Source organism: Callithrix jacchus, chromosome 4, assembly GCF_049354715.1.
Source record: "Callithrix jacchus isolate 240 chromosome 4, calJac240_pri, whole genome shotgun sequence".
NCBI classification, from domain to species: domain Eukaryota; kingdom Metazoa; phylum Chordata; class Mammalia; order Primates; family Cebidae; genus Callithrix; species Callithrix jacchus.
In genome coordinates this window covers 30,313,806-30,341,588 of record NC_133505.1, presented here as the reverse complement: position 1 = coordinate 30,341,588, position 27,783 = coordinate 30,313,806, and the positions used below count along the sequence as shown (strand labels likewise).

The 27,783-nt window shown below is 46.5% G+C and overlaps 1 protein-coding gene and 2 long non-coding RNA genes across 3 annotated transcripts in view; 1 reads left to right on the top strand and 2 right to left on the bottom strand.

Annotated features, from left to right (window-relative positions):
* LOC103792326 (uncharacterized) overlaps positions 1-10,143 on the bottom strand; it is a 93,441-nt gene extending 83,298 nt beyond the window's left edge. The window contains exon 1 of the long non-coding RNA XR_619010.5: positions 10,032-10,143. This is a non-coding gene — a long non-coding RNA (uncharacterized LOC103792326). The remainder of the gene's footprint in view (positions 1-10,031) is intronic.
* Positions 10,144-11,504: 1,361 nt separating this feature from the next.
* Positions 11,505-14,197, top strand: FOXQ1 (forkhead box Q1). The gene has a single exon (XM_008994068.4). The coding sequence runs from the start codon at positions 12,121-12,123 to the stop codon at positions 13,345-13,347; it is 1,227 nt and encodes a 408-aa protein (XP_008992316.3). The 5' UTR covers positions 11,505-12,120; the 3' UTR covers positions 13,348-14,197.
* A 4,631-nt stretch (positions 14,198-18,828) lies between these two features.
* LOC128931723 (uncharacterized) overlaps positions 18,829-27,783 on the bottom strand; it is a 79,608-nt gene continuing 70,653 nt past the window's right edge. The window contains exons 6-8 of the long non-coding RNA XR_008480581.2: positions 22,716-22,815; positions 21,692-21,873; positions 18,829-20,902 (exon numbers count right to left, since the gene is read on the bottom strand). This is a non-coding gene — a long non-coding RNA (uncharacterized LOC128931723). The remainder of the gene's footprint in view (positions 20,903-21,691; positions 21,874-22,715; positions 22,816-27,783) is intronic.

The window sequence follows — 27,783 nt, the reverse complement described above, 5'->3', positions numbered from 1 at the left end:
TACTCGGGAGGCTGAGGCAGGAGAATCGCTTGAACCCGGGAGATGGAGGTTGCAGTGAGCTGAGGTTGAGCCACTTCACTCCACAAAAGGCAGAATTATAGCAAAATATCAGTATTATGTAAGACAGGTTATTTATATTTTTACAAGCAAATATAATGGTAGATTAGTCTACCATGCCATCATGAATGCTAAGCATTATACTCAGTGTTAAAATTCTGCCCATTTAGTGATGTAGCTTTATATAATTCTGTCAACCCCTTCCAGGTAGTCAGAGTGTACCAACAGACTGGTGTACAGTCTACTTTAGGTAATAACACAACCTCCATCTTTGAAGGTTGAGTTAACTAGAAAGTAGCTGACAACTCTTGAAAGGCAATCATGAGTCTGCTCCAGGCTAAATTTGAACCCCAAAGTCCAAGGCTCACAGGATCATTCATGAAAGGGATAAAGAAGACCTCAGAATAGGCGGATTTGGGCTTAGCACCAGAATCTGCCAGAGAACTAACTAGGAATAATGTAGAAACCAGATTTCAAGCCATGCTTAGAAAGCCATACCCTAATATTTTTAACACAGACACCTTAAGTTTATTCTTTATTTATTGATCCTCTAAAACTAGAATGCCCATAGAATTTATTGTCCCAAGATGCTTTTTAAAAGGGAAGGGGACCATTTTAATAATGGCACAGAGGCAACACATAGACACTGTTCTGAGCAACTGAGATGTGTAGTCAGGTCATCTAAAACCATAGCATGCACTATGATCAAGTTGGATTTACTCCAGGGATGCCAGGATAGCTCAATATATGCAAATCAATGAATATGATTCACCACATAAACAGAATTAAAAACAAAAACCATACGATCATCTCAATAGATGCAGAAAAGCATTTGATAAAATTCAAAATCCCTTCATGATAAAAACCCTCAACAAACTAGGCATAGAAGGAACATACCTCAAAATAACAAAAGCCATATACAACAAACCTATAGCCAACATCATATTGAATGGGGAAAAGTTGAAAGCATTCCCCCTAAGAATTAAAACAAGACAAAGATGCCCATTTTCACCACCTTTATTCAACATAGCATTGGAAGTTCTACCCAGGCAATCTGGCAAGAGAAAGAAATAAAAGGCATCCAAATTGGAAAAGAAGAAGTCAAATTATCTCTGTTTGCTGATGATATGATCTTATACTTAGAAAATCCTAAGGACTCCTTCAACTACCACTAGATTTGATAAGTGAATTCAGTCAAGTTTCTGAATAAAAAATCAACATACAAAAATCAGTAGCATTTCTATACGTTACTAATGACCAAGCTTAGAACCAAATAAAGGACTCAACCCTATTTACAACAGCTACAAAAAAAAAAGTAAAATACTTAGGAATACATTTAAAGAAGGAGATGAAAGATCTCTACTAAGAAAACTATAAAACATTGATAAAAGAAATTGTAGATGACACAAACAAATGAAAAAACATCCCATGCTCATGGATTGGAAGAATCAATATTGTTAAGAAAACCATACTGCCCAAAGCAATCTATAGATCCAATGCAATTCCTTTCAAAATTCCTTTCAAAATATCAACATAACTTTTCACAAAATTGGAAAAGAATAATCCTAAAATTCTTATGGGACCAAAGAACCCAAATAACCAAAGCAACCCTAAGTAAAAAGAGCAAATCCAGACGCATCACATTATCTAACTTCAAATTATACTAGAAAGTTATAGTGACCAAAACAGTATGGTACTGGTTTAAAAACAGATATATAGATCAATGAAATAGAATAGAAAACCCAGAAACGAAGCCACATACCTAAAGCTAACTGATCTTCTTCAAAGGCAGCAAGAACATACACTTGGGAAAGGATATCCTATTCAATAAATGATGCTGGGTGCTTGAAAACTTGGATAGCCAGATGCATAAGTATAGGACCTATATCTCCCATCATTCACAAAAATTAACTCAAGATGGATTAAAGACTTAAATGTAAGATCTGAAACTATAAAAATTCTAGAAGAAAACCTAGGAAAAACTTTTTTTTTAAAGAGATGGGGTCTCCCTCTCACACCCAGAATAAAGTGCAGTGGGACAAACATGGTTCACTGCAAACTCAACTCCCTGGGCTCAAACTATTCTCTTGCTTCAGCCTGTTGAGTAGCTAGAACTACAGGTGCACACCACCATGCCTGGCTAATTTGTTTAAATTTTTTTGTAGAGACAGGGTCTTACTACATTGCGTAGGCTGCTCTTGAACTCCTGGGCTCAAGAAATCCTCTTGCCTCAGCCTCCTAAAGTGCTCAAATTAGATGTAAGAGCCACTACACCTGGCCAAAAAACTCTTCTGAATATTGGCTTAGGCAAAGAATTCACAACTAAGACTTCAAAAGCAAATGCAACAAAAACAAAAATAGACAAATGGGACTTAATTAAACCTAAAAAGCTTCTGTACAGGGAAATACATAATTAACAGAGTGAGCAGACCACCTACAGAATGGGAGAAAATATTGGCAAATTATGAATCCAACAAAGGACAAATTTCTCGAATCCATAAGGAACTCAACATAACAAGAAAAAGACAAATAACCTCATTAAAATGTGGTCAAAGGACATGAACAGTTTTCAACAGAAGACATACATATGACCAATAAGCACATTTTTTAAATGCTCAGCATGACTAATCATCAGAGATAATACAAAATAAAACCACAATGAGAGATCATCTTACACTAGTCAAGATGGCTATCATTAAAAAGTCAGAAAATAACAGATGGTGAAGATGTGCAGAAAAGGGAATGCTGATATACTGTTGGTGGAAATGTGAATTAGTACAACTTTTATGGAAAATCGTGAGGAGATTTTTCAAAGAACTAAAAATTGAATTACCATTTGATTCAGCAATCTCACTACTGGATATCTACCCAAAAGAAAAGAAATTATTATATAAAAAGATACCTGCAATCATACGTTTATCACAGCACTATTCACTATAGCAAAGATACAGAACCAGCTTAAGTGTCTATCAATGTATGACTGGATAAAGAAAATGTGGTATATACATACCATGGAATACTACTTGGCCATAAAAACAAATGAAATCATGTCTTTTGCAGCAACATCAATGGAACTGGAGGCCATTATAGTAAGTAAAATAATTCAGAAGCTGAAAGTCAAATAAAACGTGTTCTTGCTCATGAGTGGGAGCTAACTAATGTGTATATATGGACACAGTGGAACTAATAGACATTAGAGACTCAGAAAGGTGGAAGGAAAGTAGGTAAGGGCTGAAAAATGACCTAATGGGTACAGTGTTCACTATTTGAGTGATGGTTACACTAAAAGCCTAGACCACACTACTACTAAATATATCCATGTAACAAAACTTCACACGTATCCCCAAATCTATAAAAGTAAAAAATATACAATTTTTAAAAAATAAGTAAAACTACAAAATGTTCTCCTGAACAACTGGGCATATCATTTTACAAAGACCTTCTGTGTACCATGCAACATGTACCACCCACACAGCTTCTATTTTCATTGCTAAGGTCTTTATATTCTGATATCAATGCCCAGATAGCATCACTGACTTCTGATAATTTCGGAATACTGTTCTACCTTATGTATGCACAGCATATCTCTGGGCCATGCTGTTGTTTATGTATGTTCTTGTCTCTGGGTTACATGGAGAAATAGGCCATATAACAGGAAATGTCATGAAGTCAGAGGACAGCACAAGTGAGGACCTCAAGGCCATTCCATCCATACATGGTGTCCTTTTTTTTTTTTTTGAGACAGAGTTTCGCTCTTGTTACCCAGGCTGGAGTGCAGTGGCGTGATCTTGGCTCACCACAACCTCTACCTCCTGGGTTCAGGCAATTCTCCTGTCTCAGCCTCCTGAGTAGCTGGGATTACAGGCACGCGCCACCATGCCCAGCTAATTTTTTGTATCTTTAGTAGAGACGGGGTTTCACCATGTTGACCTGGATGGTCTCAATCTCTTGACCTCATGATCCACCCACCTCGGCCTCCCAAAGTGCTGGGATTACAGGCTTGAGCCACCGCGCCCAGCCACATGGTGTCCATTTTTATGGGTCATATATCTCTCCTACCATCTTTGAAGTCATAAAGCTGAATGAAAAAATTCAATACATTTTCTTCAATGTCAGAAAATTCTGTGCTCAATTAACAGTCAAAACATTATCTTCCAAATATCTTCCAAGTATCTTCCAGTATCTCTATATACTGCCATGGAGTAATCTCCAGGATTTTTTAAAAAGTTAAGAAGATGAAGTAGATAGAACTAACTGTATATAAAATTTTAACACTACCTACATGGAGGAATATATAAATACATCTATGTTGGCTTAGTCATTTTAAATAGAAGTATGTTATGAGCTGAGTTGTGTTCTCTCAAAATGTGTATGTTGAAGTCCTAACCCCCAGTACCTCAGTACTGTATTGCATTGGAGATAAGGTCTTTAAAGAAGTAATGAAATTAAAATGAGGGGCCTTTACAGTGGGGCTCAATCCAATCTGACTGCTGTCCTTAAAAGAAAAGGAAATGTGGATACACAGAGAAACACCAGAGGTGCACATGCACAAAGGGAAGGCCGTGTAAGGACATAGAGAGGGCAGCCAGCCAAGGAGAGAGGTCCCAGATGAAGCCAACACCTTGATACCTTGATCTTGCACTTTCAGCCTCCAGAGCTGTAAGAAAATAAATTTCTGGGCCAGGCACAGTGGCTCATGCCTGTAATACCAACACCTTGGGCAGCCAAGGTGGGTGGATCACTTGAGACCAGCCTGGCATAAATGGCAAAACCCTGTCTCTACTAAAAATATAAAAATTAGATGGGTGTGGTGGCAGACACCTGTAATCCCAGTAGCTGGGAAAGCTGAGGCAGGAGAATCACTTTGACTCCAAGAGGTGGAGGTTGCAGTGAGCCAAGATCATGCCATTGTGCCATTGTACCCCAGCCTGGGCAATAAGAGCAAAACTCCATTTCCAAAAAAAAAAAAAGAAAAAGAAAAAGAAAATAAATTTTCTATTGGTTAAGGTACCCAGTCTGCGATATTTTGTCTGGAAGCCCTAGCAAACTAATATAAAGAGTAATTCTAAAAGTTTTATCAAACGGTTGCCTATAGGATGGAGGAGGGAGCAAGGTGGGAAAAAATACTGATGAAAACTAAATTTCCCTGAATATGCTTCATGTTATAACTTTAAAACCAGGTCAATATTCAAGCAAGGTACAGTGGCACATATCTATTGTCCCAGCTACTCAAGAGGCTGAGGTAGAAGGATAGCTTAAGCCTAGAAGTTTGAGACCAGCCTGAGCAACATAGAGAGATCCTGTGTCTTAAGGAAAAAAAAGTCAGTATTATTTATTTGTTAAATAAATGAAGGAAATAAAAAATGAAATACACTAGATGATGCTAACTAAAGGCTATAGTTTAAATGTGCTCCCCAAAGTTTGCCTTGAAAACCTAATTGCCATTGCAAATACTGTGAAGAGGTGGGGTCTTTAAGAAGTAAGTAGTCCATGAGGGCTCTACCTTCATGAATGAATTAATGCTGTTATTGTGAGAATGGGGTTCCTGATAATTTTGGCCCCCTTCTTCCCTTCCATCCTTGGGCTAACTTCCACCTTCAACCCTTACATCATGGAATGACTGTTACCAGATGCTGATGTCATGCTTTTGGACTTCCCAGTCTCCAAAACTGTAAGAAATAAACATCTTTTCTTTATTAATTACTCAGTCTTAGGTATTCTGTTACAGCAACAAAAAGTGGACTAAGACACTGAATATCAAGTTGATGCTTAATCACCAGAGAATAATTATCTCAAATTAATTTAAAATTTGGTAATTTGTGTAGATGGTGGAATATATACCCTAAGGGCCCAAAAACAAAGCTCACAAGTGTAATTTTGAACTGTTTTCAGTTATTACATTGTTAGTAATAAAACAGGAATTGATATTCTAAAATAACAATAGAAAGATTGAGATATACATACACACGGTGATGATAAAGCAAATAAATAATTACACTGATGTGACTGATATTCACCATAGAGACACATGTTAAATTGAAAAATGTCCTAGAAACAATAAACAACCCCAGGATCGATGAATGGTATTCTCAGTGAACACTATTTATTATGCTATTCTCTTTACTTTTGCACAGACTTGAAATCTTCCATAATAAAAACTATATAGTTGGATGGATGAACAGACAGGTAGGTAGATAGACAGACTGACTGACTGTCTGACTGACAGACAGATAGATAGATACATACATACATACATAGACAGACAGATATTCTCCTTACATTGTTCCTACATGATTTACTAGCATGGGTTTTACTCTCAGTAACCCAACTGTGCATTCAACTCCTGCTCAAATTTTGAACAAGGGACCTGTTCACAGTTGAAGCGAGGGCTTCTGACTTCTCTTTTTATTTCTGGAACACCAGCTAGGTATTGGCTATAGACTAGGATTAAATGACCTCAAGAAATTTCTCATTCTTCCAGGGACTATTTTTCATGTTTCCAGATTTTACGCAAAAAGTTTGCTTGATTAATGCAGGAGAATTTGCCTATCTGGGCTTAAAAAGATAGTATACCTTTCTAAAATGAGCTCCCAAGTATGAAAGGGAATGAAAGACATAAAGAACATTTAATAAGGGCCTAGAATCTAGTAGTTCAGTTTTTAAAATCTTTACAACTGTTATTCTTATAGATTAAAAAAAAGGTAAGGTGTAGTAACTTGCCTGGTAGAGGAGAAATACAAACCCAAGGTTACCTGTCTCCAAAGCCCATACCTACCTAGAGTGGCAATGCCTTCTCTGGAGTTAAATGGGAGAGTTCACCCCCATATCTACTCGAAATGCACAAACCTAGATTGTGGGTCCAGGTTTGAGGGTGTACTGGCCAAGACAAGGGACACAGATCCCTCCCCAGCTCCATGGTCCCTGTAAGGATTCTGTTTTGTTTGTACATCTTCATATTCATATATCCAAACTGGATCTCATTTGCCACTTGCCCCTCTTTTGCCCAGAGTTTTATGACAGCAAGATGATGGAGCTCTCTCCAAGGAGGTGAGTCAGTTCTCTTCATAGAAAGACAATCTCCTTCCTTTGATACATATCAGGGAAGGTCTGATTTTTAATTTATTGTGGATGGTTACAGCCTTAAAGTTAAAAAGAGAGGACTGGATCACTCATTGAAAACAGAAGTTAAATCTTCTTGTTCTATTTGTAAAACTCAAAATTTAAAGAACTTCAGGTAATAGAGAAACTGGACTAAAACTAGACAATGAGGGTTCCTAAGATCTGGCCAGTTCTGGAGAATGGACTCCATGATCCCACTAAGCTGTCACCCTGTTGTAACGAATCAGTCCTGGGATTTTCCTTCATACATTGATAATATTTTCACATACAGTGCTAGAGTGTGCAGGATTTCGTCTCTGAGTGGCAGAATCAGGCAGCTTTCTCAATGACCCCTAATCTTCATCGTACTGCAGATGATCTAGCTTTGTATCTGCACATCTTTGCTCTTCCTTTTATCCTTTCTTCTCTCTCTTCCACCATTATCACACCTGTCTCCCTGCCTCTCTCCACTCCTCGGGACCTACCACCAAACAACTACTTAATTCAGTGGGTATCCAAGGGCTTTCTTGCTGCTTGGAATCCCTGAGCTCACAAAGAAAGCTTCAAGCACATCCCTTGGTTTTGCACCTGGACAATAATGCCCAGCCAAATCCTGGGATTCTTGGGTTAAGCCACGCCCACTGGTCAGGGGACCAAAAGAAGACTGTTCACACAAGGTAAATGTACAAACAAATGAGTCTGACCCTATTCAAACACTTTTGGAAAGGAGTTAAAATAGAGATATGTAACAATGCCTAAGTTTCCTCTGTCTACTCCAGCTTTAAACTCTTCATGATTCTTCCAGTGTTAGCATCTACCAAAAGAATCAACCAGACCATTTCAAAGCACTCCTTTTCTTCTTGTGTCTTTTCACTAAAAGGAAAGGTAAAGAGTTGGGATTTAACCTGTAGAGGACCTTCACTGCCACCTGACCTCGAGCCCCAAGTCAGGGTCCTCTCCATGCCCCAAGGGAGACTCTGCAGGGATTGAAAGCCCTGTATTTTGCACTGGGACTCGACACTAGCCTGGTCTCTAAGCCTCAGGCTCTTCAATTATTAACAGCATTATACTGTAGATTTATCTGGAGTCTCAGGTCCCCACAGGAAGGCAATTTTAAGTTTACCCTCTCTTCAGATCCAGAGGTTAACATGGGAAGAAATTCAAAGCTGTTTCCAGGTTGCCAGGTGGATGTGATCAAGATTGTTCTACAGTCCCTTTGGGATTGGAGCTTTTGTGCTCTTCTAATGCACAGGGAAAGTCATCAATATTTCCACAGGGAGTCACCTTAGGTATTTTAGTAATTAAATTATTTCCTTCCCAAGATTAGTGTTTAGGAACTGGGTCAGTGAAGCACTATCAAATTATGGAGAGCGTTAAATTTGCAGATAGTTTCCATAATTTAAGTTAGTTCTTGCGCTCAGAGATACATGCACTGTCTTCCTTTGCCTAAAATCGACACTTCAGAGAGGTCAGCAGATCATGGAAATGTCAACTTATTCTTCGCCATAGTTTATTCACTTATCTCCATGGAAAATAAAGGGCAAGGCGGGAAATGAGCTAATAGGTGTTTCTTATCCACAGGTATTTGGTCAAGCTCCACCTGCAGGCATTTATTATTAACCCATCAATGTACTCCCCCAAGGACTGGGAATTAAGGGACAGAAATATCCAAGCATTTCTGGGAAACTTAAAAAAAATGCACATGACTTTCTGCAGTATCTGATCTCTTCAATCGTACTCAGCCGGAGTTGAGGGTTGAGCCTCAGTTGAGTTGAGGGTGTTGTGGATAGACATGCCTTTCTCTATACATTCTCAGTTTCCCAGCTGTAAAACAATAGCTAAAATGGATATTGACATCAACCACAAATGGAAAGAGCAGTTTTACTTCTGGTTTTAACAGAAGACAATGATTTTATCCTCAGCAAATGGCACGTTCATGTGGCCAGGACAGGGGAATATAGCCATGAAGAAAAACAGAAAAAAACCCTGCCCTAGTGGAGCTTCCATTCCAGCTGAGGTAGGGTTTTTGTTTACCCTATCCAGGTGGTCCACGGCCTGCCATGCCCATGCAGAGGTCTTCCTTCTCAAAGTCCACTTAGGTGGCTGCAAGCAGCCTCTCACCTGCCTATTCCCTAAATCACTCTAAAAATAGAAAAATGTTTCCAGCTGAGAATTCACCCACCTCCACCTCACTCTGTTGTCCCCAACCTTTTCAGGCTCCAAACCTGCAGACAGCAACCCACATTATAGGCATTAATAGGTGGGTCAGGTCCTTGCCACAAATGAGATCAGGGTAAGGAGAGGGTCCCCTGCAGATGGGGAAGGGAGGAGGTTGGGTAAGAAAGGAGGAAAGTGGGACATGGAGGTGGAGTAAGCCAACTTCCCTGGCGGCGACCAACAGTCATTGGTGGCAGGACATCTTGGCCCTGGAGTCTCAAAGAGACCTCCCTTGGACTCTGTAATGAACACATGTCCCACCTTGGATTTGCCTTCCCCATCAAATAGTCATGTGCCCTCCTACCCTGCCCAACCCCAGCTTCAAGAGAGGATAACATTAATTAAGAATGCCTTTTATCCCTGGCCAAATCCATGCCTCTTTACCCCTCTCTCCCTCTCACACACACTCTCTCTCTCTCTCTCTCTCTCTCTATATATATATATATATATATATATTACATATATTTTATCTATAAGATATATTAATATATATTATACATTTATATATCATATATATTACATATACATATATATATGTATGTATGTATTTTTGTCCCATCCCACTTCCATCTCCAGGTCCAAGGAACCATCAACTCTAAGCTAGAGCTGAGCAAACCCCTCCAGAACGTCTAGTTTCCCAAAAAGAAGCCATTGCCCACCTGGCTCCCGAGGCGCATACTTCTATCAGTCTAATCTCCGAACGCGATCCTTCCCCAAATACAAGAATAACAGAGCTGTGAATGGGGCTATGTTGCCCGCCCCACTGTGAATGCCTTCAAAACTCCCTGAATAAAGATAAGAGAGGATTGTGTACGTTTTCTACACAAATGGTGGAAAGTAATAAAATAAACATCAAAGGTGAGCTCCCACCTACTCGCGGCTCCGTCGCTTTGTGCAACAAAGGCAGGAAAAAGGAGGAAACTCGGCGTGGCAGGGCAGCGGGCTGGAAGTACACCTTTCCGGGGCCGGGGCGCCCGCTCTCTGGACTGATGACGCCGCCTGGAGATCACGCCCCAGGCGCCCTGGGGTGGGGAACGGCCCCCCCTTTCGAGACCGCCGGACACCGGTGCCAGTGAGGTCACAGCAAAAGTAGCAAAGGTCCCAAAGGAAGAATGGAAACACGTGGCCGTGAACCCGCTGTGTTCTTGCCCCCGCCCTCGGGAACACGCCCTCCCCATCGTTCCTGTTAACTGTCAGATCCTGGGAACCCAGCGGCTGAGCTCGGCGTCCTAGGCTTCCGCAGACACACAAGTGCAGGCTGAGTCCGGCACCCCGCGCCATACACAACCGCCCCAGGGTTAGAGGAGGACGCTGCTGTCCTCCCCCAGGAGCCACCAGCCAGATAAAGTAAGATAAAAGAAAAGTGAAAGTCGGAGCCCCTTTAATGAGCAAGAGTCAAGGTCATCCAAAAAGGCACATACAATTTCAAGTCCAGGAGTGTATTCATTAAAACAAGAGGAAGAGACAAAATGGTTCTTGAAAGGAGCTCACAGGAAGGGGCACGGCAAAAGGCTCGCGAAAGAGGTCACTGCAAAGTGTCCTGTGCGCTTTCTGTTCAGCACCTCTGCAGTGACAAGAGGGGTTTGCTTTCCTAATTAGCATCGTTTTCACTACTACAGAAGCACACAGGCCACGTTCAGCTTAGGCCCCAGCAAAGTCCCTGCTCCACTGGACCCGGCCCCCTCAGGTATCTCACTAGGGGAACCGCAGCGTGTCCTCCCAGCCAGGCGCACTCGCCCAAGTCGCTTCCCCGAACTCCAGGGCGCAGAGAGCCCTCGCGGCCCTCCAGGGGCTGGGGCCCACACCTGAGCAGAGGAGCCGGCGGGCCGGGCGGCTCCGCGCGCTCACACACGCACATTCACAGACACGCGCACACCCACAACAGCGGCGCGCGCGCTCCCCATTGGCGGCAGGAGGAGGGCGGGGCCGGCAGACCCAAAACAAACAACCTGCGCTCAGCTAGTTTGCGGCCGCGCGGCAGCGTGGCCTCCGCCTGGTGTGCGCCCGCTGGAGAGCTAGGGAGCCGCCGCCACCCCGGCCACCTCGTTCCCCCACCCCTCGCCGTCCGCGCCCAGGCCCCGCCCCCGCGGAGCCGGCGCAGGGTTATATTGGGCCGGCCCGAAGGTGGAAGCGAGAGGCAGCCGCGGCTAGCCAGCGCGGAGATGCTGGCCCTGAGGTCGGGGGCGGGAAGGCGGCCGCGGGCGCAGCGGCCTCGGGAACTCGCCTCTGCAGGCGCTCAAGGCTGAAGGCGCCGGACCCTCCCCCACGGTGGCAAACACATCATCTGGCACCATTTCCTTGCCCCGAGGACGCCCGCACCGGACCTGGAACCGCCGGTGAAGAACCCCTCCTGGGCTCCTTTAAGGAGCAGCAGATGCGCATGCTGCTTCCCTCCAGCAGGAAAGCCTTCTGAGCCCGGCACGCTCGGGCCCCCGGGGGTGGTACCGCGGCCCCTGCACACACTCACCCCAAAGTCTCAACCTCGGGCCGAAGGCGACACCCATCCAACTCCTTCCTCTCCGCCCCTTAGTCCACCCAAGACTCACAGCCCCTCCAAAGAAAAAGCCCAGCGAAAGAGGACTCCGGAAAAGTGACTGTGTCTCGCAAGACAAGAAGGAGCTCGCGGGAGAGAAGGGCGAAGACCCCCAGCCCGGGATCGCCAGCACCTTCCCCGGTACCAGCTTCCCTACTAGGACGCCAGAAGGAAGAGGATACATACGACGCCAAGCAGGGACTGAGTGCGCGGGCATGAAGTTGGAAGTGTTCGCCCCCCGCACGGCCCACGGGGACAAGCCGACCAGTGACCTGGAGGGCGCGGGCGGCAGCGACGCGCCGTCCCCGCTGTCGGCGGCAGGAGATGACTCCCTGGGCTCCGATGGGGACTGCGCAGCCAACAGCCCGGCCGCGGGCGGCGGCGCCGGGGATCCGCCGGGCTGCAGCGAGCAGAGCGCCGGCGGCGGGCCGGGCGCGGAGGAGGAGAGCCGGGTAGCGGCGGCGGCGGCGGCGGCGGCGGCGGCGGCGGCGGGGGGGGGCGCAGAGGCCGGGGCGGCGGGGCCTGGCACGGGCGACGGGGGGAGCGGCGAGGGCGCGCGCAGCAAGCCGTACACGCGGCGACCCAAGCCTCCGTACTCCTACATCGCGCTCATCGCCATGGCCATCCGCGACTCGGCTGGCGGGCGCCTAACGCTGGCTGAGATCAACGAGTACCTCATGGGCAAGTTCCCCTTTTTCCGCGGCAGCTACACGGGCTGGCGCAACTCGGTGCGCCACAACCTCTCGCTCAACGACTGCTTCGTCAAGGTGCTGCGCGACCCCTCGCGGCCCTGGGGCAAGGACAACTACTGGATGCTCAACCCCAATAGCGAGTACACCTTCGCCGACGGGGTCTTCCGCCGCCGCCGCAAGCGCCTCAGCCACCGCGCGCCCGCCCCCGCGCCCGGGCTACCGCCCGAAGAGGCCTCGGGCCTCCCAGCCGCCCCGCCGCCTGCGCCCGCAGCCCCGGCGTCGCCCCCCACGCGCTCGCCCGCCCGCCAGGAGGAGCGCGCCAGCCCCGCGGGCAAGTTCTCCAGCTCCTTCGCCATCGACAGCATCCTCAGCAAGCCGTTCCGCAGCCGCCGCCTCAGGGACACGGGCCCCGGGACGCCGCTGCTGTGGGGCGCCGCGCCCTGCCCGCCGCTGCCAGCGTTCCCCGCTCTCCTCCCTGCGGCGCCCGGCGGGGCCCTGCTGCCGCTCTGCACGTTTGGCGCAGGCGAGCCGGGGCTGCTCGGCGCGCGGGGGGCCGAGGTGCCGCCGGCCGCGCCGCCCCTCCTGCTCTCACCCCTCTCGGCGGCGGCCCCGGCCAAGCCGCTCCGAGGCCCGGCGGCCAGCGGCGCGCACCTGTACTGCCCCCTGCGGCTGCCCGCCGCCCTGCAGGCTGCTTCGGCCCGCCGCCCCGGCCCGCACCTGCCCTACCCGGTGGAGACGCTCCTGGCCTAAGCCGCGCCTCTGGGCCCCGGGACGCCGAGTCTGCGCCGTCGGGGAGGCGGGAACCCGGGCCAGCAGACTTTGCACTTTCAATCCAGAGGAAAATAAATTTTTAAAATCTCCATCAAATGTGCCTTATAGCTAAAGCATTTTGACAGGAGTGTTTTAACTTAGTCCGGGATATTTTCCTTTGTCTTTTACAACTTTACGGAGGACCAAAGCAATTCTTGTTTTAGTTTCTTGGCGAAGCCTGTCCCTCCCACCCTTCATAAGGATTTTTTTTTTTTTTTTTTTTTTTGTCTTTCTTTAACGCCCAGGCTTCCCCTTATTCCTACTGTTTTTGTCGCACCTTCCACTGATTTACGTCCCTCCCCTGCCCGCTAAGTACATCAGGGAACCTTTCCACACTATAAATGATATGACTACTGTTTGGGGTGTCTGAGCCCCCATCCGTGTACGTATGTGGCATTTACAGGTATGACTGAGTGTAAGAGAGATATCAGAGACTCTTCAGTCATTTCTTGCTATTGACCAATGCTTCACTGTGCCAAAAGAGAAAAAAAAAATGTTGGGTTTTGTAATTAAATTATTTATATATTTTTGAAACCTGAATTGAAAAATGTTGCAGGCAACGGGCGACAGCTTTATTCGTGGTTCTCTAACTGTGGTCTCCTTGGGCCAACCAATTTCTTTAGAGGAAAAGTTGATTATGTATGTGGGGTGCCAGGACCACGGCCACTTGAAAGCAAGTGTGATTTTTATTTTTAATATTATTTTATTTGTGTCTGTGTATATATTCATGTATAAATGTTATGAAACCCAAGCATAGTGCTTATTTTTTAATAAAACTCACAACTGACAACACGTTGTGGTGATGGGTTGGAAGTGGAGAGATTTTTACGCCTGTCCCCTCTCCCCACCAAAATGGGCTCAGGTTTGGGTATCAAGAAACTTCCTTTGGAGATCAAAATATTTTCCTGAATAATTCGATAAAGGTATCATAGTATGGGCTTGCAGATTTCCTTACAAGGTATACTGCTGCACAAATTTCCACACTGGACTTCCATTCATGGGCTTTTTAAAATTTGAAAACCAATTACTCCTCTAATTCTAATTAGTCACCTAAGCACTACCAGAACAAATGAGAGCAAAGTGTCCCTCTCTCCCCCAAGAATTCTTTAGCAGGCAAGCTGAGCTCGTAACAAGCCTAGAGTCAGGCAGATATTTTCAGGTAAATAGGTTCTGATTTGGGGCTCAAAAAGTTGGAAACTTAAATTTTGTCTTAAGACTATCTTAATACACCAAAGGTGTCTTCGGGGCAATTTCAACAGTGATTTAAATGTCACAGTGTTTTTGTCAAAACAAAACCATCCACATTTTTAGGAATGCAAAAGTTCATTGGGTGAGAAGCAATGGGTAGTATTTTTTCTACTCTCCCCTCATCTGTAAAGATTTCACTGGAAACGGTGGCGGTGTCCTGCCTGTTTCGATTGCATTTCTAAAGAGAAAATGCCACCTTGAAGAGGAGGAATAGACGGTTTCCCATATTACAAATGTAAGGGAGGGTTTTCATAAGTGGGAGTCCCAGGGTGAACACCTGTTCCTCAGTAGGTTCCTAGGCAGTAAGGCTCCAACAGTGCACGGACTGCAGAATTCTAGAGAGTAATACAAACTGTGGGAAATGCAGAGACTGGAAACTTAGGCCTTATTGACATGGCTGCCATTCTTGGGTAGATCCTATATTACCCACGACAGGAGGATGATATGAGCTCTACATATAGTGAGGTGGGGAAAGAGGGTGGCATTTATTTCAGGATGGTGTCTTCTGGCAGGAATGGGAGAGAAAAAAATCTTCCATAAGTTCGGTTAACAGATGATGAGTCTTGACTGATTTGGATTACATCTACATAATAGTCATAAAGAGTGATAATAATAGGGTTGAATTATGGCAAGAAGTAGGCATTTGCACCCCCAGCGCCAATAATTCGACCTCAAAATAAATCTGAAACAGACCAGCAACTAGGGGCAGGGCACAAATTTTCCCTGGGTAGAAGATCAGAACTTTTCATGTTGCTTTTCTAGTGAAAACACATGAAGGAGAGAATTCGGGAGAGGAGGGGAGTCAGCCAGCTCAGTGCTTTCCACCTCTGGTTTCAGGGGACCCCGTCTCTCTCGCTACGTGCCCACAGAGGCCGCCTACTGTAACATGTTTTTGTGAAGTCAATTTTCAGTCCTGCAAAGGGAGATTTAAAGTCGCTTCTGATTTATTCGTGTTAACACAAAAAGCAGCAAAGTGAAAGACAAAGGTAGTGTTCCAAAAATCACAGCTGTTTGGCCCTCCCCTCAAAAGAAAAAAGAAATCCTTCCTTGCTAATGAACACGCTGGAGTCTGGTAGACTGCTGTCCCCTTCTGGCTTCTGGGCCCCTTCTCTGTTTCCCCAGGGACTGTAAGGGTTTCTGAAGTCCTCAGAGTCGCATGAGTTTTGCACCCCTATTTCCTGACCAGTTACAAGCTCGGCATCCCACGACCAGAAGGACAATCACACTGGGTGGGCGGGGCGGGAGGAATTGGAGGGTCCTAGGCTGTGGTCCCCTCCCTGTCCCTCCTACACACCCCCAGCCCCGGGGAGTTTCGGTTTCTCGGTCGGTGCCGGGCCGGAGGCAGCCCAGAAGGAAGGGGGACAGCACCAGCTCCCGTTTTCTCAACGCGGAAAGCTGCAGAGCTGCTTTTAGTTCAAGTGACGCTGGAATTCCGCGGAACCGCACGTCGCAGCAGGCACGCCGGCCCTCGGAAAGGCGGCTGGGTCCAGCTGCAGGACCCCGGCCTCAGGATCCTTGCTAAGGATATCCTCTTTATCCTTGCTAAGGATAAAGAGCCTCGCGGTGGCGGTGGGACTTCTCGAGCCCGACAGCTCCTTCCAGCATATGCCCAGAAAACTACATTCCTCGCAGGCGCGGGAGGAGAGCTCGGGGCTCAGTGTCCAGGCCCCGGGACCTGGCCGCGCCCAAGTGGTCCCCCTCCGCCAAGGGCAGGGCTCGCACCCCTCCCCGCTCCAGCCCACCCCTACCCCAACCCCCTCCTCCAGCCTACCCCTCCCCGCTCAACCCCTTCCCCATCCCCTCCTTCACCCCACCCCTCCCCTGTCCCCTCCTCCAGCCTCTCCCCGCGCCAACGCACCCCTCCCCCGCCCCCTCCTCCAGCCTACTCCTCCCCGCCGCAGCCCACCCCTCCCCCCGCCCCCTCCTTTGACCTACCCCCGCCCCAGCACGCCCCTCCAGGGCCAAAGGAACCCGGGCCCAGCTGCGCAAACACCAGGCTGCGGGGCAGCCGAGTGACCCTCGGCCGACGCGGGGGTCGAGGGGTCTGTTTGGTTTGGGAAACCCCCTTTGACACCTGTCAGGCCTGCCTGGAGCTGCAGCTGGGGCTCCAGAGCTTGGTGGGTCCCTTTTCAAAGCAATACAAGTTGGCCCCCAACAGCCGCTGCGAGCCAGCCCTGTCCGCGCGTTTAAACGGCCAAGGTTCCCTTCCACCCCATCGAAAACCCCTCAGGGCCGCGGTGGGCAGTTGGGTGGGGAGAAGTGCACTGCCGAGCCGCCGTCCCCGCCCAGCCTGGCCTCTGCTGCCGCTCCGGAGGCCTCTCCGGTCCGCCCAGCCAGGCCCTCTCTGCAGACAGAGACGAAGTCGGCTGCCTTTGGGGGCTGAAAACACCTCTGGGAGACTTAAGTCTCCTCAGTCTGAAGCCTTTTTTCTGCTTAGACACGGTTCCCGCCAGTGCGGCAAGCAGGGGGCTGCGGGGCCAACCGGCCCTGGTCACCCTGCGCCTCCGCTGTCTGCGAATGAATCCGGGCGGTGAAGAGCTCCAGCCATCTCAGGGTGAACTCCAAGCCCTTTAGCTAAGGATAAAGAGCCTAACTAGGTCCCCTCTAGAATTGTGCCTCAGATTCTTGACCCCACATAAATGCTATTTTAAAAAATCGGAAACTCCCACCCCCAACAGATCAAGAGGGGTTCTCCTAGGGGACTCCCAGGGTGTAGCCCGCGAATTCGGAAGCATCCCTAAGGAGAAGCACCTATGCCCACTCTGGTCCCGCTGTTGCACAGATTCACAAAGTTGGTACTTTTTCTACCTCAGAGGATGTGTTTTCACATGCAAAATGCAAGGCTAAACTCATCGACTCTCTTGGATCAACCACATACTTTCAAGCTCAGTAAGAAACCCTAATTTTACACTGGAGAAAATGGGGTCCCACAGTATGTCTTTATATATTCCTTAGTGGCAGATGTAGGTCCGGAGCCCAGAGGTTCCAGCTCCCAGCTCAGAATTCTTTGAACCATTCAGATAATCATCGTCTCAATTCACTGTTATTACAATGGTCGCTAGACTCCCCATGCCTGTAAATGGTTTCTGCCGCATGAAGAACCTGCCTTTTGTGCCTTCCACTTCACCCAGAAATAGCTTTTTCTAGAGGAGACCTCATCCGCCTGGGAGAGGGCATGTGGGCACCCAGACCCTCGAGCTTCCATGCACCAGACAATGCAGTCCCCTGCAGGGAGAGTGGCACTGGTAGCTCTCACTTCCGAGGCATGCCAGATACAAACCCAGGTGAGGGCTGCAAGCAGAATTCTGCTTAGAAAGAGGGGTCTGCAGGGAACCCAGAATGACCAGCATTATGGTGACATACACTTACAGGTGGGCACTCCTCATCAGACACCCTTCTGTTTTCCCACACCAGGCCCCAAAAATAAAAATGACCTTTTTCCCATGTAGAGGAGAAAGTAGAACTTCTTAGAATAATTCACTTTCTTTTTTAGCTTAAAAAATGCGAAGTCTATGCATTTATATGACTGATAACTTCCTAGGTATTAGGAGACTTGGTTGACATCCAATGTACAAAGATTCTGCTCTTCTCTTTACTAATTTTTTTAAAAATTCTTTTGACTACTATAGCTGAGTTTGCCTCAGTTCTAGAAAGGAGACCAAGAAGAGTCCTTCAGTAATTCTTTCCTGCTTTTAAACAGCACAATATTTCCCTCTTAAATAACAGACTTTATAGTTCTCTAATGAAACCATTAAATTTTTGTAATATTTTAAGAAGATAATTTGTTAATTCTTAATGTTGTCATCAACAAACGGCCCTAATAAGTATCTTCCAAGAGGATCATGATCAAAAACATAAAGATGTAACTCTCCCCAATTCAAGGACCTCTTTCAAATTGGCAAGGATTCCAATGTCATGAAATGCTGGTGCTTGTGCAATAGTTTCCGCACTGTATCTGTTCGACATTATTAAGATGGATGGGTGATTAGAAGCAAATGTTGTTCCTGTCATTTGCCAACTTATACACAGCCTGGAAGAGAGAATTGTATCAACCTTCGTTTTTGGTCAACTGCAGCCAAAGATAAACATGAACATAATACTGTATTTCCCTTACCATTCCTAGACCCTCTTTGTCACTGTTTTCAGGAACAGTTCAACTTTGAAGGCTTGCCATAATTGAGCCTTTTTATCATGTCTGTTTGAAACCCAAAATATTATACAATTTAACAGCCTTGACATGTATTTGTTATTTCTGATCACCAATTCCTAGCCATTAAGGAAGTAGAAAAGTTTTGCAACCTTTGGCTGGCTCTACCCACTGTAGTTAAATGTCTGGTCAGGCTCCAAATCACAGAAGGTGCCCATTCAAGAAAGAACTCAGAACGAAGACACTAAGGAGACCCTAGTCTAAATTCCAGCTGTGACTCACACAGCTGGGTGACCTTAAGGAAGCGAGTCATCCCTCCAAGCCTCATAAGAACAAGGGTTGGGCTGGAACATGTCTCGCACACCTCCCTCACAGTGTACATCCATGACAACCCTCATATAATGTCAAAAAATAACATGCCAATGTGGTTTTTTTCTTTTCCCCAAACTCAATCAACTTGAGAGCAAGTGTGAATCTCAGGGACAGTTTCAGGATAGCATTCTTTAACATGATTAAAGTACTCACAAACACAGCAGACGATACTGGATGCCTTAAAGTACGATGGACATATACAACTTGTCATTCTAATGGATCATAACATGTATTTCTAATTACATCTCCCCCAGTGTGCTCCTGACAACTTTCTCACAAAATCCCAGCTCTGAGAATTAGAGAGGCAAGCTTATTTCACAGACAGGAGACAGAAGTTGGGCTATTTTCAAGAGATTTCATCATAAGCAAGGCATTTAGGGCTGCTTTCCTGGGTCCCATGGTGGCTCCCAGGCTGCTGCTCTGGGCTGATAGGATCAGCTCAGTCCTTTGTTTATTTAAGGACAAAGTCCAAAGGCAATTCTCAGGGTAGTGTAGCAGAGTTGATATAACCTAAAAATGTAATAGCCTGGGTGCTTCTAGCACTTTGGGAGGCCAAGGTAGGAAGATGATTTGAGACCAGGAGTTCGACACCAGCCTGGCAACATAGTAAGACATCTTCGCTACAAAAGAATAACAAGAACAACAAAAATTAACAAGGCATGGTACCTTGTGCCTGTAGTCCTAGCTACTCGGGAGGCTGATGTGGGAGGATGGTTTCAGCCTAGCAGTTCAAGGTGCAGCGAGCTATGGTGGTGCTGCTGCACTCCAGTCTGGGTGACAGAGAAAAAACATCTTATCTCTAAAAAAATTAATAGATAAAACAAAAACATAAAACGAACAATGTAATTAGCACCAAGGGGCTCAAGTCATAGGAACAAATGTATATGTGTTCCTACAAATATAACATGAAAATACTAATGTTAAATGTGGAAACACCGAAGGAAGGTAAATGTGGCAACTAGAAACAGCCCTAAAAAGAAAACAACTCAAATAAGAATAAATATTACTATTTAACAAAGTCTATTCCAGCTAATTTCTCAGGCCCATGGAATGTATGAATAATGAAGGTGACACTATCACCCTTGAATCCTTATTTAGGGGATCTGGTATTTTCCTGGGGAAGTCAATGTTTGGAGGAGGCATGCTCTAGTCTCAGCACCCCAACTTCCTCCAGGGGAGCCGTCATCCATGGCATGCAGTATGGGCATTGCCCTTAATTCTCCAGGGCTCTAAGCCTTGAGCAGGGGGACTCAAGGGCCAAACACAAGTCGGACTGATTTGCTCCTGGGGTGTTGGTGAAATGGTCCACCAGCTTCTGCTGTGGACCCCCAGAGCTGCCCCAGTTCCTCTCCATTCTGGGGAAACTGATTCAGTCAAGTCTTTTTTGCTCATTCTTCCAGATCTGTTTCTGTTGTTGGTTACCTCCTCACGCCTGTGCAGTCAGCCAGACACAAGGCGAGGAAGTCAGCATGGTAGGCCTGCTCTTGCCCTCTGTCTTCCATGAAGGCTTTTCCTCCTACTGGGCCTCTTGGCACTCTCATGCCCAGCTAGAGGATGGAGGGACTCAGAAGCCAGGGGGCTGTGAAGCAGGAGCAGCCACTGCAGGCAGCAGCTCTCTCCCCCTCTCTGGGGGACAACACCACGGGCTGCTGGTCCCCAGTACGAATACTCTCTGAAGTCTCCAGCTGCGTGAAAGGTTACCATCTTAGGTCCCATGTACATGACACGCTGAAAAAGGCAGAAGGAACAGAAATTAGATCTGTGATTGCTGGGGGCTATGGTGGGCACAGCTCTAATGGGTACAGGGGACTTTGGGGTGAGGGAAACACTCTACATCCTGATGTGGCTTCAGAACTCCACACACTGGCCAAACTCAGTGTTGTGTACCAAGAAAGTGGAAGTGTTTGCTGTATGCGAATTATGCCCTGAGAGCCCTGACTCCACAAACGTATTCTCATAGAGAGTGACAGCTAATACTTGCTGAGTTTCCTAACCAGGACACCTTCCCAATAACAGTGTTAAGTTAAAAGAGACACAGCTTTATTTGCAGCATTTCAGCTAACTGGAGCTAGCTAGCAGGGCATGTTTTCAGAGGGAAGCTTAACTTCTCACTACCTCTTAAGCCAGCAGCCCCTTTCCACTCTGGACAAAGGTCCCCACAGCCCTGGTGCCCGCTGCACTTCAATATGGGCACCAACATCTAAAAGTGAAACCATGCCAGCATGAAGCCTGCCTCCACCTTCCCCACATTCAGACACACTGTCTTCTTCAGCGGGTACATAGGCTGAGGAAGCACAGGGGGACTCAGAGCCAAAAGCCCATGTGGAAGAGAATGTGGTATTTCTGCAGACTCGCATGCTTCCGGAAGTGTGGATTTGTTCACAGGGTAGTTCCTGGGGGATGCTGCCAACTTTTAAGGCCTGGATGAGAACCCTGCAAGGGAAATTCCCCAGAGGGGGCCGAGATTGAACACCCACAGGACTTCGTGGCCCCACCCAAACCATCCAACACACTCACCTTCCCTGTGCCGGGTTTCAGAAAGCAGCTCCAATATGAAAGAGATCAAGCGCGTGCACATCCCTCTGCTCCCTGACCCCTCACTGCATGGATTCCATAACCACACATGTAAGAATGCCGGGGAGATGTTGTGCAAACCAGGCACTTTTGACCCCTTGAGGCAGTTACACACAGTCAGCAATCTGAAATAAGATAATTATTAGTTCTCCTATTTATTAGCCGAGCCCTTTTGAGTAATAGCCTCTGGGGACATTTATAAATGCAATAAAAGACCTGGTTAAGTACAAAATGATGTGGCTCATTCTAGATTTTTGCTGAAACAAACCCTCAAGCCCAAGTAGTTCTTCTCCCTGGAGTTGAGAAAGGCAAAGACTTCAACGAGCACCTTCTCCACACCGGTGTGACTCCAGCATCTACTTTAGACATATTTGTCGAGCTCATTCAGGGGGTTGAAATCAGTAGGCTACATCAGCCAATCTGAATCCAGCAAAAATGAATCTGAGCCCATGTTTTCCAAAATGCAACCTCACGATGAGGTGTGACTGAAAAGAGACGTCTGGCAGCCCAAATCCCCTCTTCCAGTTGTGTCCATGAGCAAAGTTGAAGTGTTTCAGCCAAAAGATTGGGGCCTAGAACAAATCTTGCCCAATAAGGCTCTTTCGTGAGTCACAGGAAATTAAAACTACCGTATCTTTTAGTCACAGTTGATTCAATAGAATCAAGACCCAGCCCACAAGCCAGCCCAATGGCTGGCTGTTTACACAGAGTGATTCAGAAGGAAGCCCAAATTCTCTGCCCGATAAGATCTCTCTCCACACACTTCTGTTTGCCTCACCAATCCCAAACCCCCACCCCAGCTCACTCTGCTGCCTGAAATATCACCCTCTGAGTCATTCTGTTGAGTTACATAATAAAAATGGGGAATAAGTTCTACAAAAAGGGAAAAATTGGGGGAAGGGGGACTGGGGAGGGAGACGGAGGGAATTATTGATCCAGGACAAACACAATGTTCCCTTCTTCATACCTCTGTTAATTGCAAGGTCCAAGTGGTCCAGTTTGTAAGCCTTGGAGGACTCAGTCTGTGTACTGAACACATCTGTCCACAGGCAAACACGAATGGCAGTCTGCAAAAGGAAAACCCTGCTGTCAATCTTAGCATTTGATTTTCTGCCCCTCACTAGCAGAGGTGTTAGGCGTGAGTGAAACAATCCATGAAACTCGTGGTGACCAGAGGTAAATTCAATTAATATAGCAAATGTGATGCTATACCACCCAGAGGTCACAATCAGTTTTCCCTTCTGGGGGTCCCTCTTCCTTTGTCCCAGGATGTGAATCAATGCCAGTGTGTTCAGATACTCCAAGACTTACAGTGCAGTCACAACCCAATAAACCCATCACAAAGTTGACAAATTGTAAGTTGCATCATCATAAGTCGGGGACCATCTGTACTTAAATGTGCTTTTAAATTCCTTTCACAGATCATTTTCCTGCTGCCTATAGCTTTTTACCTAAAGTTATAAAGCAAACCCACGTTTAATAAAACATGCAATCTATGTTTAGAATCCAGGCTCCAGGGGCACAGGAGTGATGCAGGGCAAACTGGATTGCAGTGAGTCGGGGAAGAGGCCCCCTAACCCCCCCACCCCCATGCACATCCCTCTAGCCGGCTCCTGGGTCAGCCAGTGCGCTGAGGTCCAAGCTCCTCACTCCCTCCCCTCACTTCCTCTCTCTGCCCTTCTGGAGAAGGAAAACACAGTTAGTGTTAAGCATGCCCAGTAGCCAAAGCCAGGCTTTAGCTCTAAGTCACAAGGAATCTAAAGGATAAACAGGATCCATGTCCTCGAACATATCAGCTCCATTCTCTGTTCTCTGCCAGACCCAGGAAGCAAACTGGTTCAAACAGGCAGCTTCCCTGATGTGTCTTGCTGGAGAAGCCTTGACTCTTGCACCTCTGGCTATGGTTCACACTGCCATCCTCGAGGAGGCTTCAGGAATGCCTACTTAGGAGCCCCAAGCTCTCTCAGCTATGTCAGAATGGCAATAACAAGTGCATGTCACTCGTTTCCTCAAGGGGAACTCTATCAGACTTTACCACATCTTCCCTGGAGAAAAGGGTTCTCCCTGGCTCGCTGGCGGGCAGTCAGCCATGCAGTTATCTACAGAGAGGCAAGAAAGGCAGTCAGGGTCACGCACCATGAAACCCAACAGCAGGGCAGCAAAGCCACAGAATCAAATCTTCAAAGTAAGGAGCAAGAGGCGCAGGGGCAGCCCTGGCTCAGGGAAAAGACAAATGGCAGTCTGCAAAAAGAAAACCAATCCTGCTGCTGTTCTTAGCATTTTATTTATATATTTAAGACGGGGAGTTTCGCTCTGTCACCCAGGCTGGAGTGCAGTGGCAGGATCTCAGCTCACTGCCATCTCCACCTCCATGGGTCAAGCAGTTCCCATGCCTCAGCTTCCCACCTCACTAGCAGAGGTGTCAGGTATGAATGAAACAATCCATGACCCTTGTGGTGGCCAGCAGTGTCATAAAAAAATTGCTAAGAGAGGAGATCTTAAATGTTCTCCCCACAAAAAAATGAAATTAATACAGCCAATCTTATTTTAGGGCAGCCGAGCTTCCTGGCCCTGAAGCGGAGATCAAGCCAGGCTGCACCCTCAGCTGTCAAAGGACTCGCTACCGTGGCATGCAGGGGGACCTATCTGCTCAACCCTGTCTTAGTAAAAGAGTTAGAGCACAAGTTAACTTGGTAGTGCCAGAAATACCAGCAGGGGAGGAGGGAAGTGAGCTGGTAAACAGAAAGCAGTAGATATGGGTGAGGTGTCCAGCCAGCTACTGCTGGGAGTGGCTAGTGCTGAAGGCCATGAAGACACTCTGGGGATGGTATGATACACCTGCCTGGGAATGACCCCACCAGAGATAGAGAGACAAGGGGATGCTTCATTGAGAGATCCTGGGGTTGGTGGGGTCATGTCTCCACTGCCATGCATTGAGCTGAGCACTTCCTATGCCTTTAGAGAGAACTTTCTAGCAGATATGGCAGCTGAAAGCATTTAATACCCACCCCCCTGAAGTTCAGCCCTGCAGGCTCTCTGCACCCAAACCAGGCCCTTTCAGTTAAGACTGGAATCCTGCAGTAGGAACACTGATCAGGAGATGGTCTCTGGCTTGTAGCATTTGCTGAATTCCATGGTGAAAATGTACTCACAATGGCCCATCTCAAACCATTAGCAACCAAACACTGGATGGGACATTCTTGCACATGCAACCCCTGGCTGCTGTGCTGTGAGCTAGTGGGAGCCTGTTCCAGCCCACCACAGAGGCTGAGATGGGGATCCCCATGCCTCAAGGCTCAGCTGTTGAGTCACTGGCCTTTGCCTGGGGACAGGGGCCTTTGGTCCCAGGGAGCCTACCATGGGATCTTTAATCCAGTAATGGCTCTTATGTCTAGAGCTGACTTCCAAAGTTAAAGACTCCAGAGTTAAGAGACTATGTAGTTCAGTGATTAAGAGCATGGACTCTGAAGTCAGCCTGCCCACATTTGAATCCCAGCCCTATCATGTGTCATCTGTTGTAACCTTGAGTAGGTAACCTCTCTGTGCCTCAGTTTCTTCTCCCATAAAATGGGGATAATAATAGTAATCACCTCACAGCATTCTTGTAAAGGTTAAATGAGTGATTACATGCAAAGTTCTTGGAACGGTGCCTGACACATAGTAAGCAGTACTTAAATTTAGCTGTTATTATTTAGGGATGGAAATGAACAGTTGATAAGCCTGACCTCTAAGAGCATGATAAAGTTGTCGGGTTCATCCTAAAGGCTCTGCATTTCTATCACCTAAAGTTACACCTAGAATTAATTCTGGGAGAGAGAGGAAGGTTAGAGTGAGATAGAGAGAGATTAATAGTCTCCTTTATGAAAGGAACTTTTTAATGCCACAATAAATGAAGCAGGGATCATGGAAGGGCAGGTCTCCCATCTTTGAGGGCCTGTAAAGCACCAGGCTCAGGTTAGAGTGATTTGTTCTTTATTTTACATATGATTATATACAAAGTGATGATTTGATATGAATGCATTATGGAGTGTTTAAATCAAACTAATGAGCATACCCATCGCCATATACTTATTGTTTGTTTTCAGTGAGAACATTTAAGATCTCTCTTGGCAATGTTCAAGCACACAGTACATTATTATTTACTATTGTCATCATGCTTTATAATAGATCTCCAGTACATATTTCGCCTGAAACTTTGCATCTTTTGACCAAGATCTCTCCAACACCTCCACACACAGCCTTTGTTAACCACCATCTAGTCTCTGTTTCTATGAGTTCAACTTTTTTAGATGCCACCTATAAGTGAAATCAGGCAGTATTTGTCTCTCTGTGCCTGGCTTATTTCACTCAGCCAAATGTTCTCCAAGTTCATCCACATTGTTGCAAATGACAGGATTCCCTTCTCTTTATGGCTGAATAGTATTACATTGTGTATTTATACCATTACACTTTCCTTTCTCCATTCATCCACTGATGGACACTTAGGTTGAGTCCCCATCTGACCTGTTGTAAATGGTGCTGCAGTGAACATAGGGGTGCAGAGATCTCTTCAACATACCGATTTCATTTTCTTTGAATATACACCCGCTGGATCCTATGGTACTTCTAGTTTGAATTTTTTGAGGAACTTCTATACTGTTCTCCATACTGGTTGTACTAATTTGCATTTCCACCAACAGTGTACAACGGTTCCCTTTTCTCCATATCCTCATCAGCATTTATCTTTTGTGTTTTTGATAACAGCCATTCTAACAGGTGTGAGATGATATCTCATTACAGTTTTAATTTGCATTTCCCTGATGATTAGTAATGTTGAGCATTTTTTCACATACTTGTTGGCCATTTGTAGGTCTCCTTAGAAATGTCTATTCACGTCCTTTGCCCATTTTTAAATTGGGTTATTTGATTTCTTGTTATTGAGTCATTGAGTTCCTTATGTATTTAGAAATGTCTATTCGCGTCCTTTGCCCATTTTTAAATTGGGTTATTTGATTTCTTGTTATTGAGTCATTGAGTTCCTTATGTATTTCAACAATGGATGTCATACTTTACTTTTGTATCTATGGCTTTTTGGCTTCTCAAATGCTTTCAATACAATAAAGAGATTCTAGATGGATTATATGAGTAGGCAATCCAAGGGTAAGATGAAATTCTTCCATGGACCTTAGTGCAGTTGTCAAGTTTTGTGGACACCTCAGTACCTGCCAGGCACCATAGCACTAGAGAAAAAGCCAAGGTGCAATATAGTTCCTGCCCTTTGGCTTTCCCTGTAAACATGGAGGTGAGTCCCAAATGCCATGTGGGCACATACGAGGTGTGTTGCTCTCAGGCTGCCGGGATTGAAGAAGCTTCCTGGAAGCAGTGGTCTCACACTGAAACCTGAACGATGAATAAGCTGCAGTTAAAGAGCTAAGGAGTAGAAAGGAAGCTTTTCGGATGGAAGGAGCAGCATGTGCACCGGCATGGACCTGGGGGAAGCACAGAGCATTCAGCGAAGGGCAAATCGTCTGCATACATGCACTGCAGAACCTGTGGTGTGTAGGAAAGGAGGCCAGGGAGTGAGGTAGACATGAATCAGATCACGAGGACCTCAGTCTGCATTCTGAAGATAGTGGGGAATAGCCAAAATGCTTTTAGCAAAAGACTGACGTCATCCTCTACAAAGATAATTCTAGCTGCTCTAAGAAAAACAGAATGGAGGGGACATGACCAGCAGCAACACTAGAGGCTGTTGCAACCATCCAAGTGAGGCAAGAGCACTGAATCAGCATGCCATGGTAGGGATGGAGAGTGGGCAGGGTCCCTGCAGGCTGGGAGATGGCTGAAGGCAGAGCTCAGGAAGAAGACACTGGATGGGCAGTGAGGCCATCTGGGCATCCAGGGGACCAAGGGGGGCCGGCTTTGCATTGTGTGTGTGTGTGTGTTTGTGTGTGTGTGTGCACGCACGTGTGTGCATGCATGCAGTCAGGCTCTTCATGCAATGCACATATAAATGGGATGCCATTCATGTCACAGTCATAAAAACTTTGTATATC

Coding starts and splice junctions, on each gene's coding strand:
- FOXQ1 (XM_008994068.4), top strand. CDS start 12,121: ATGAAGTTGGAAGTGTTCGCCCCCCGCACGGCCCACGGGGACAAGCCG.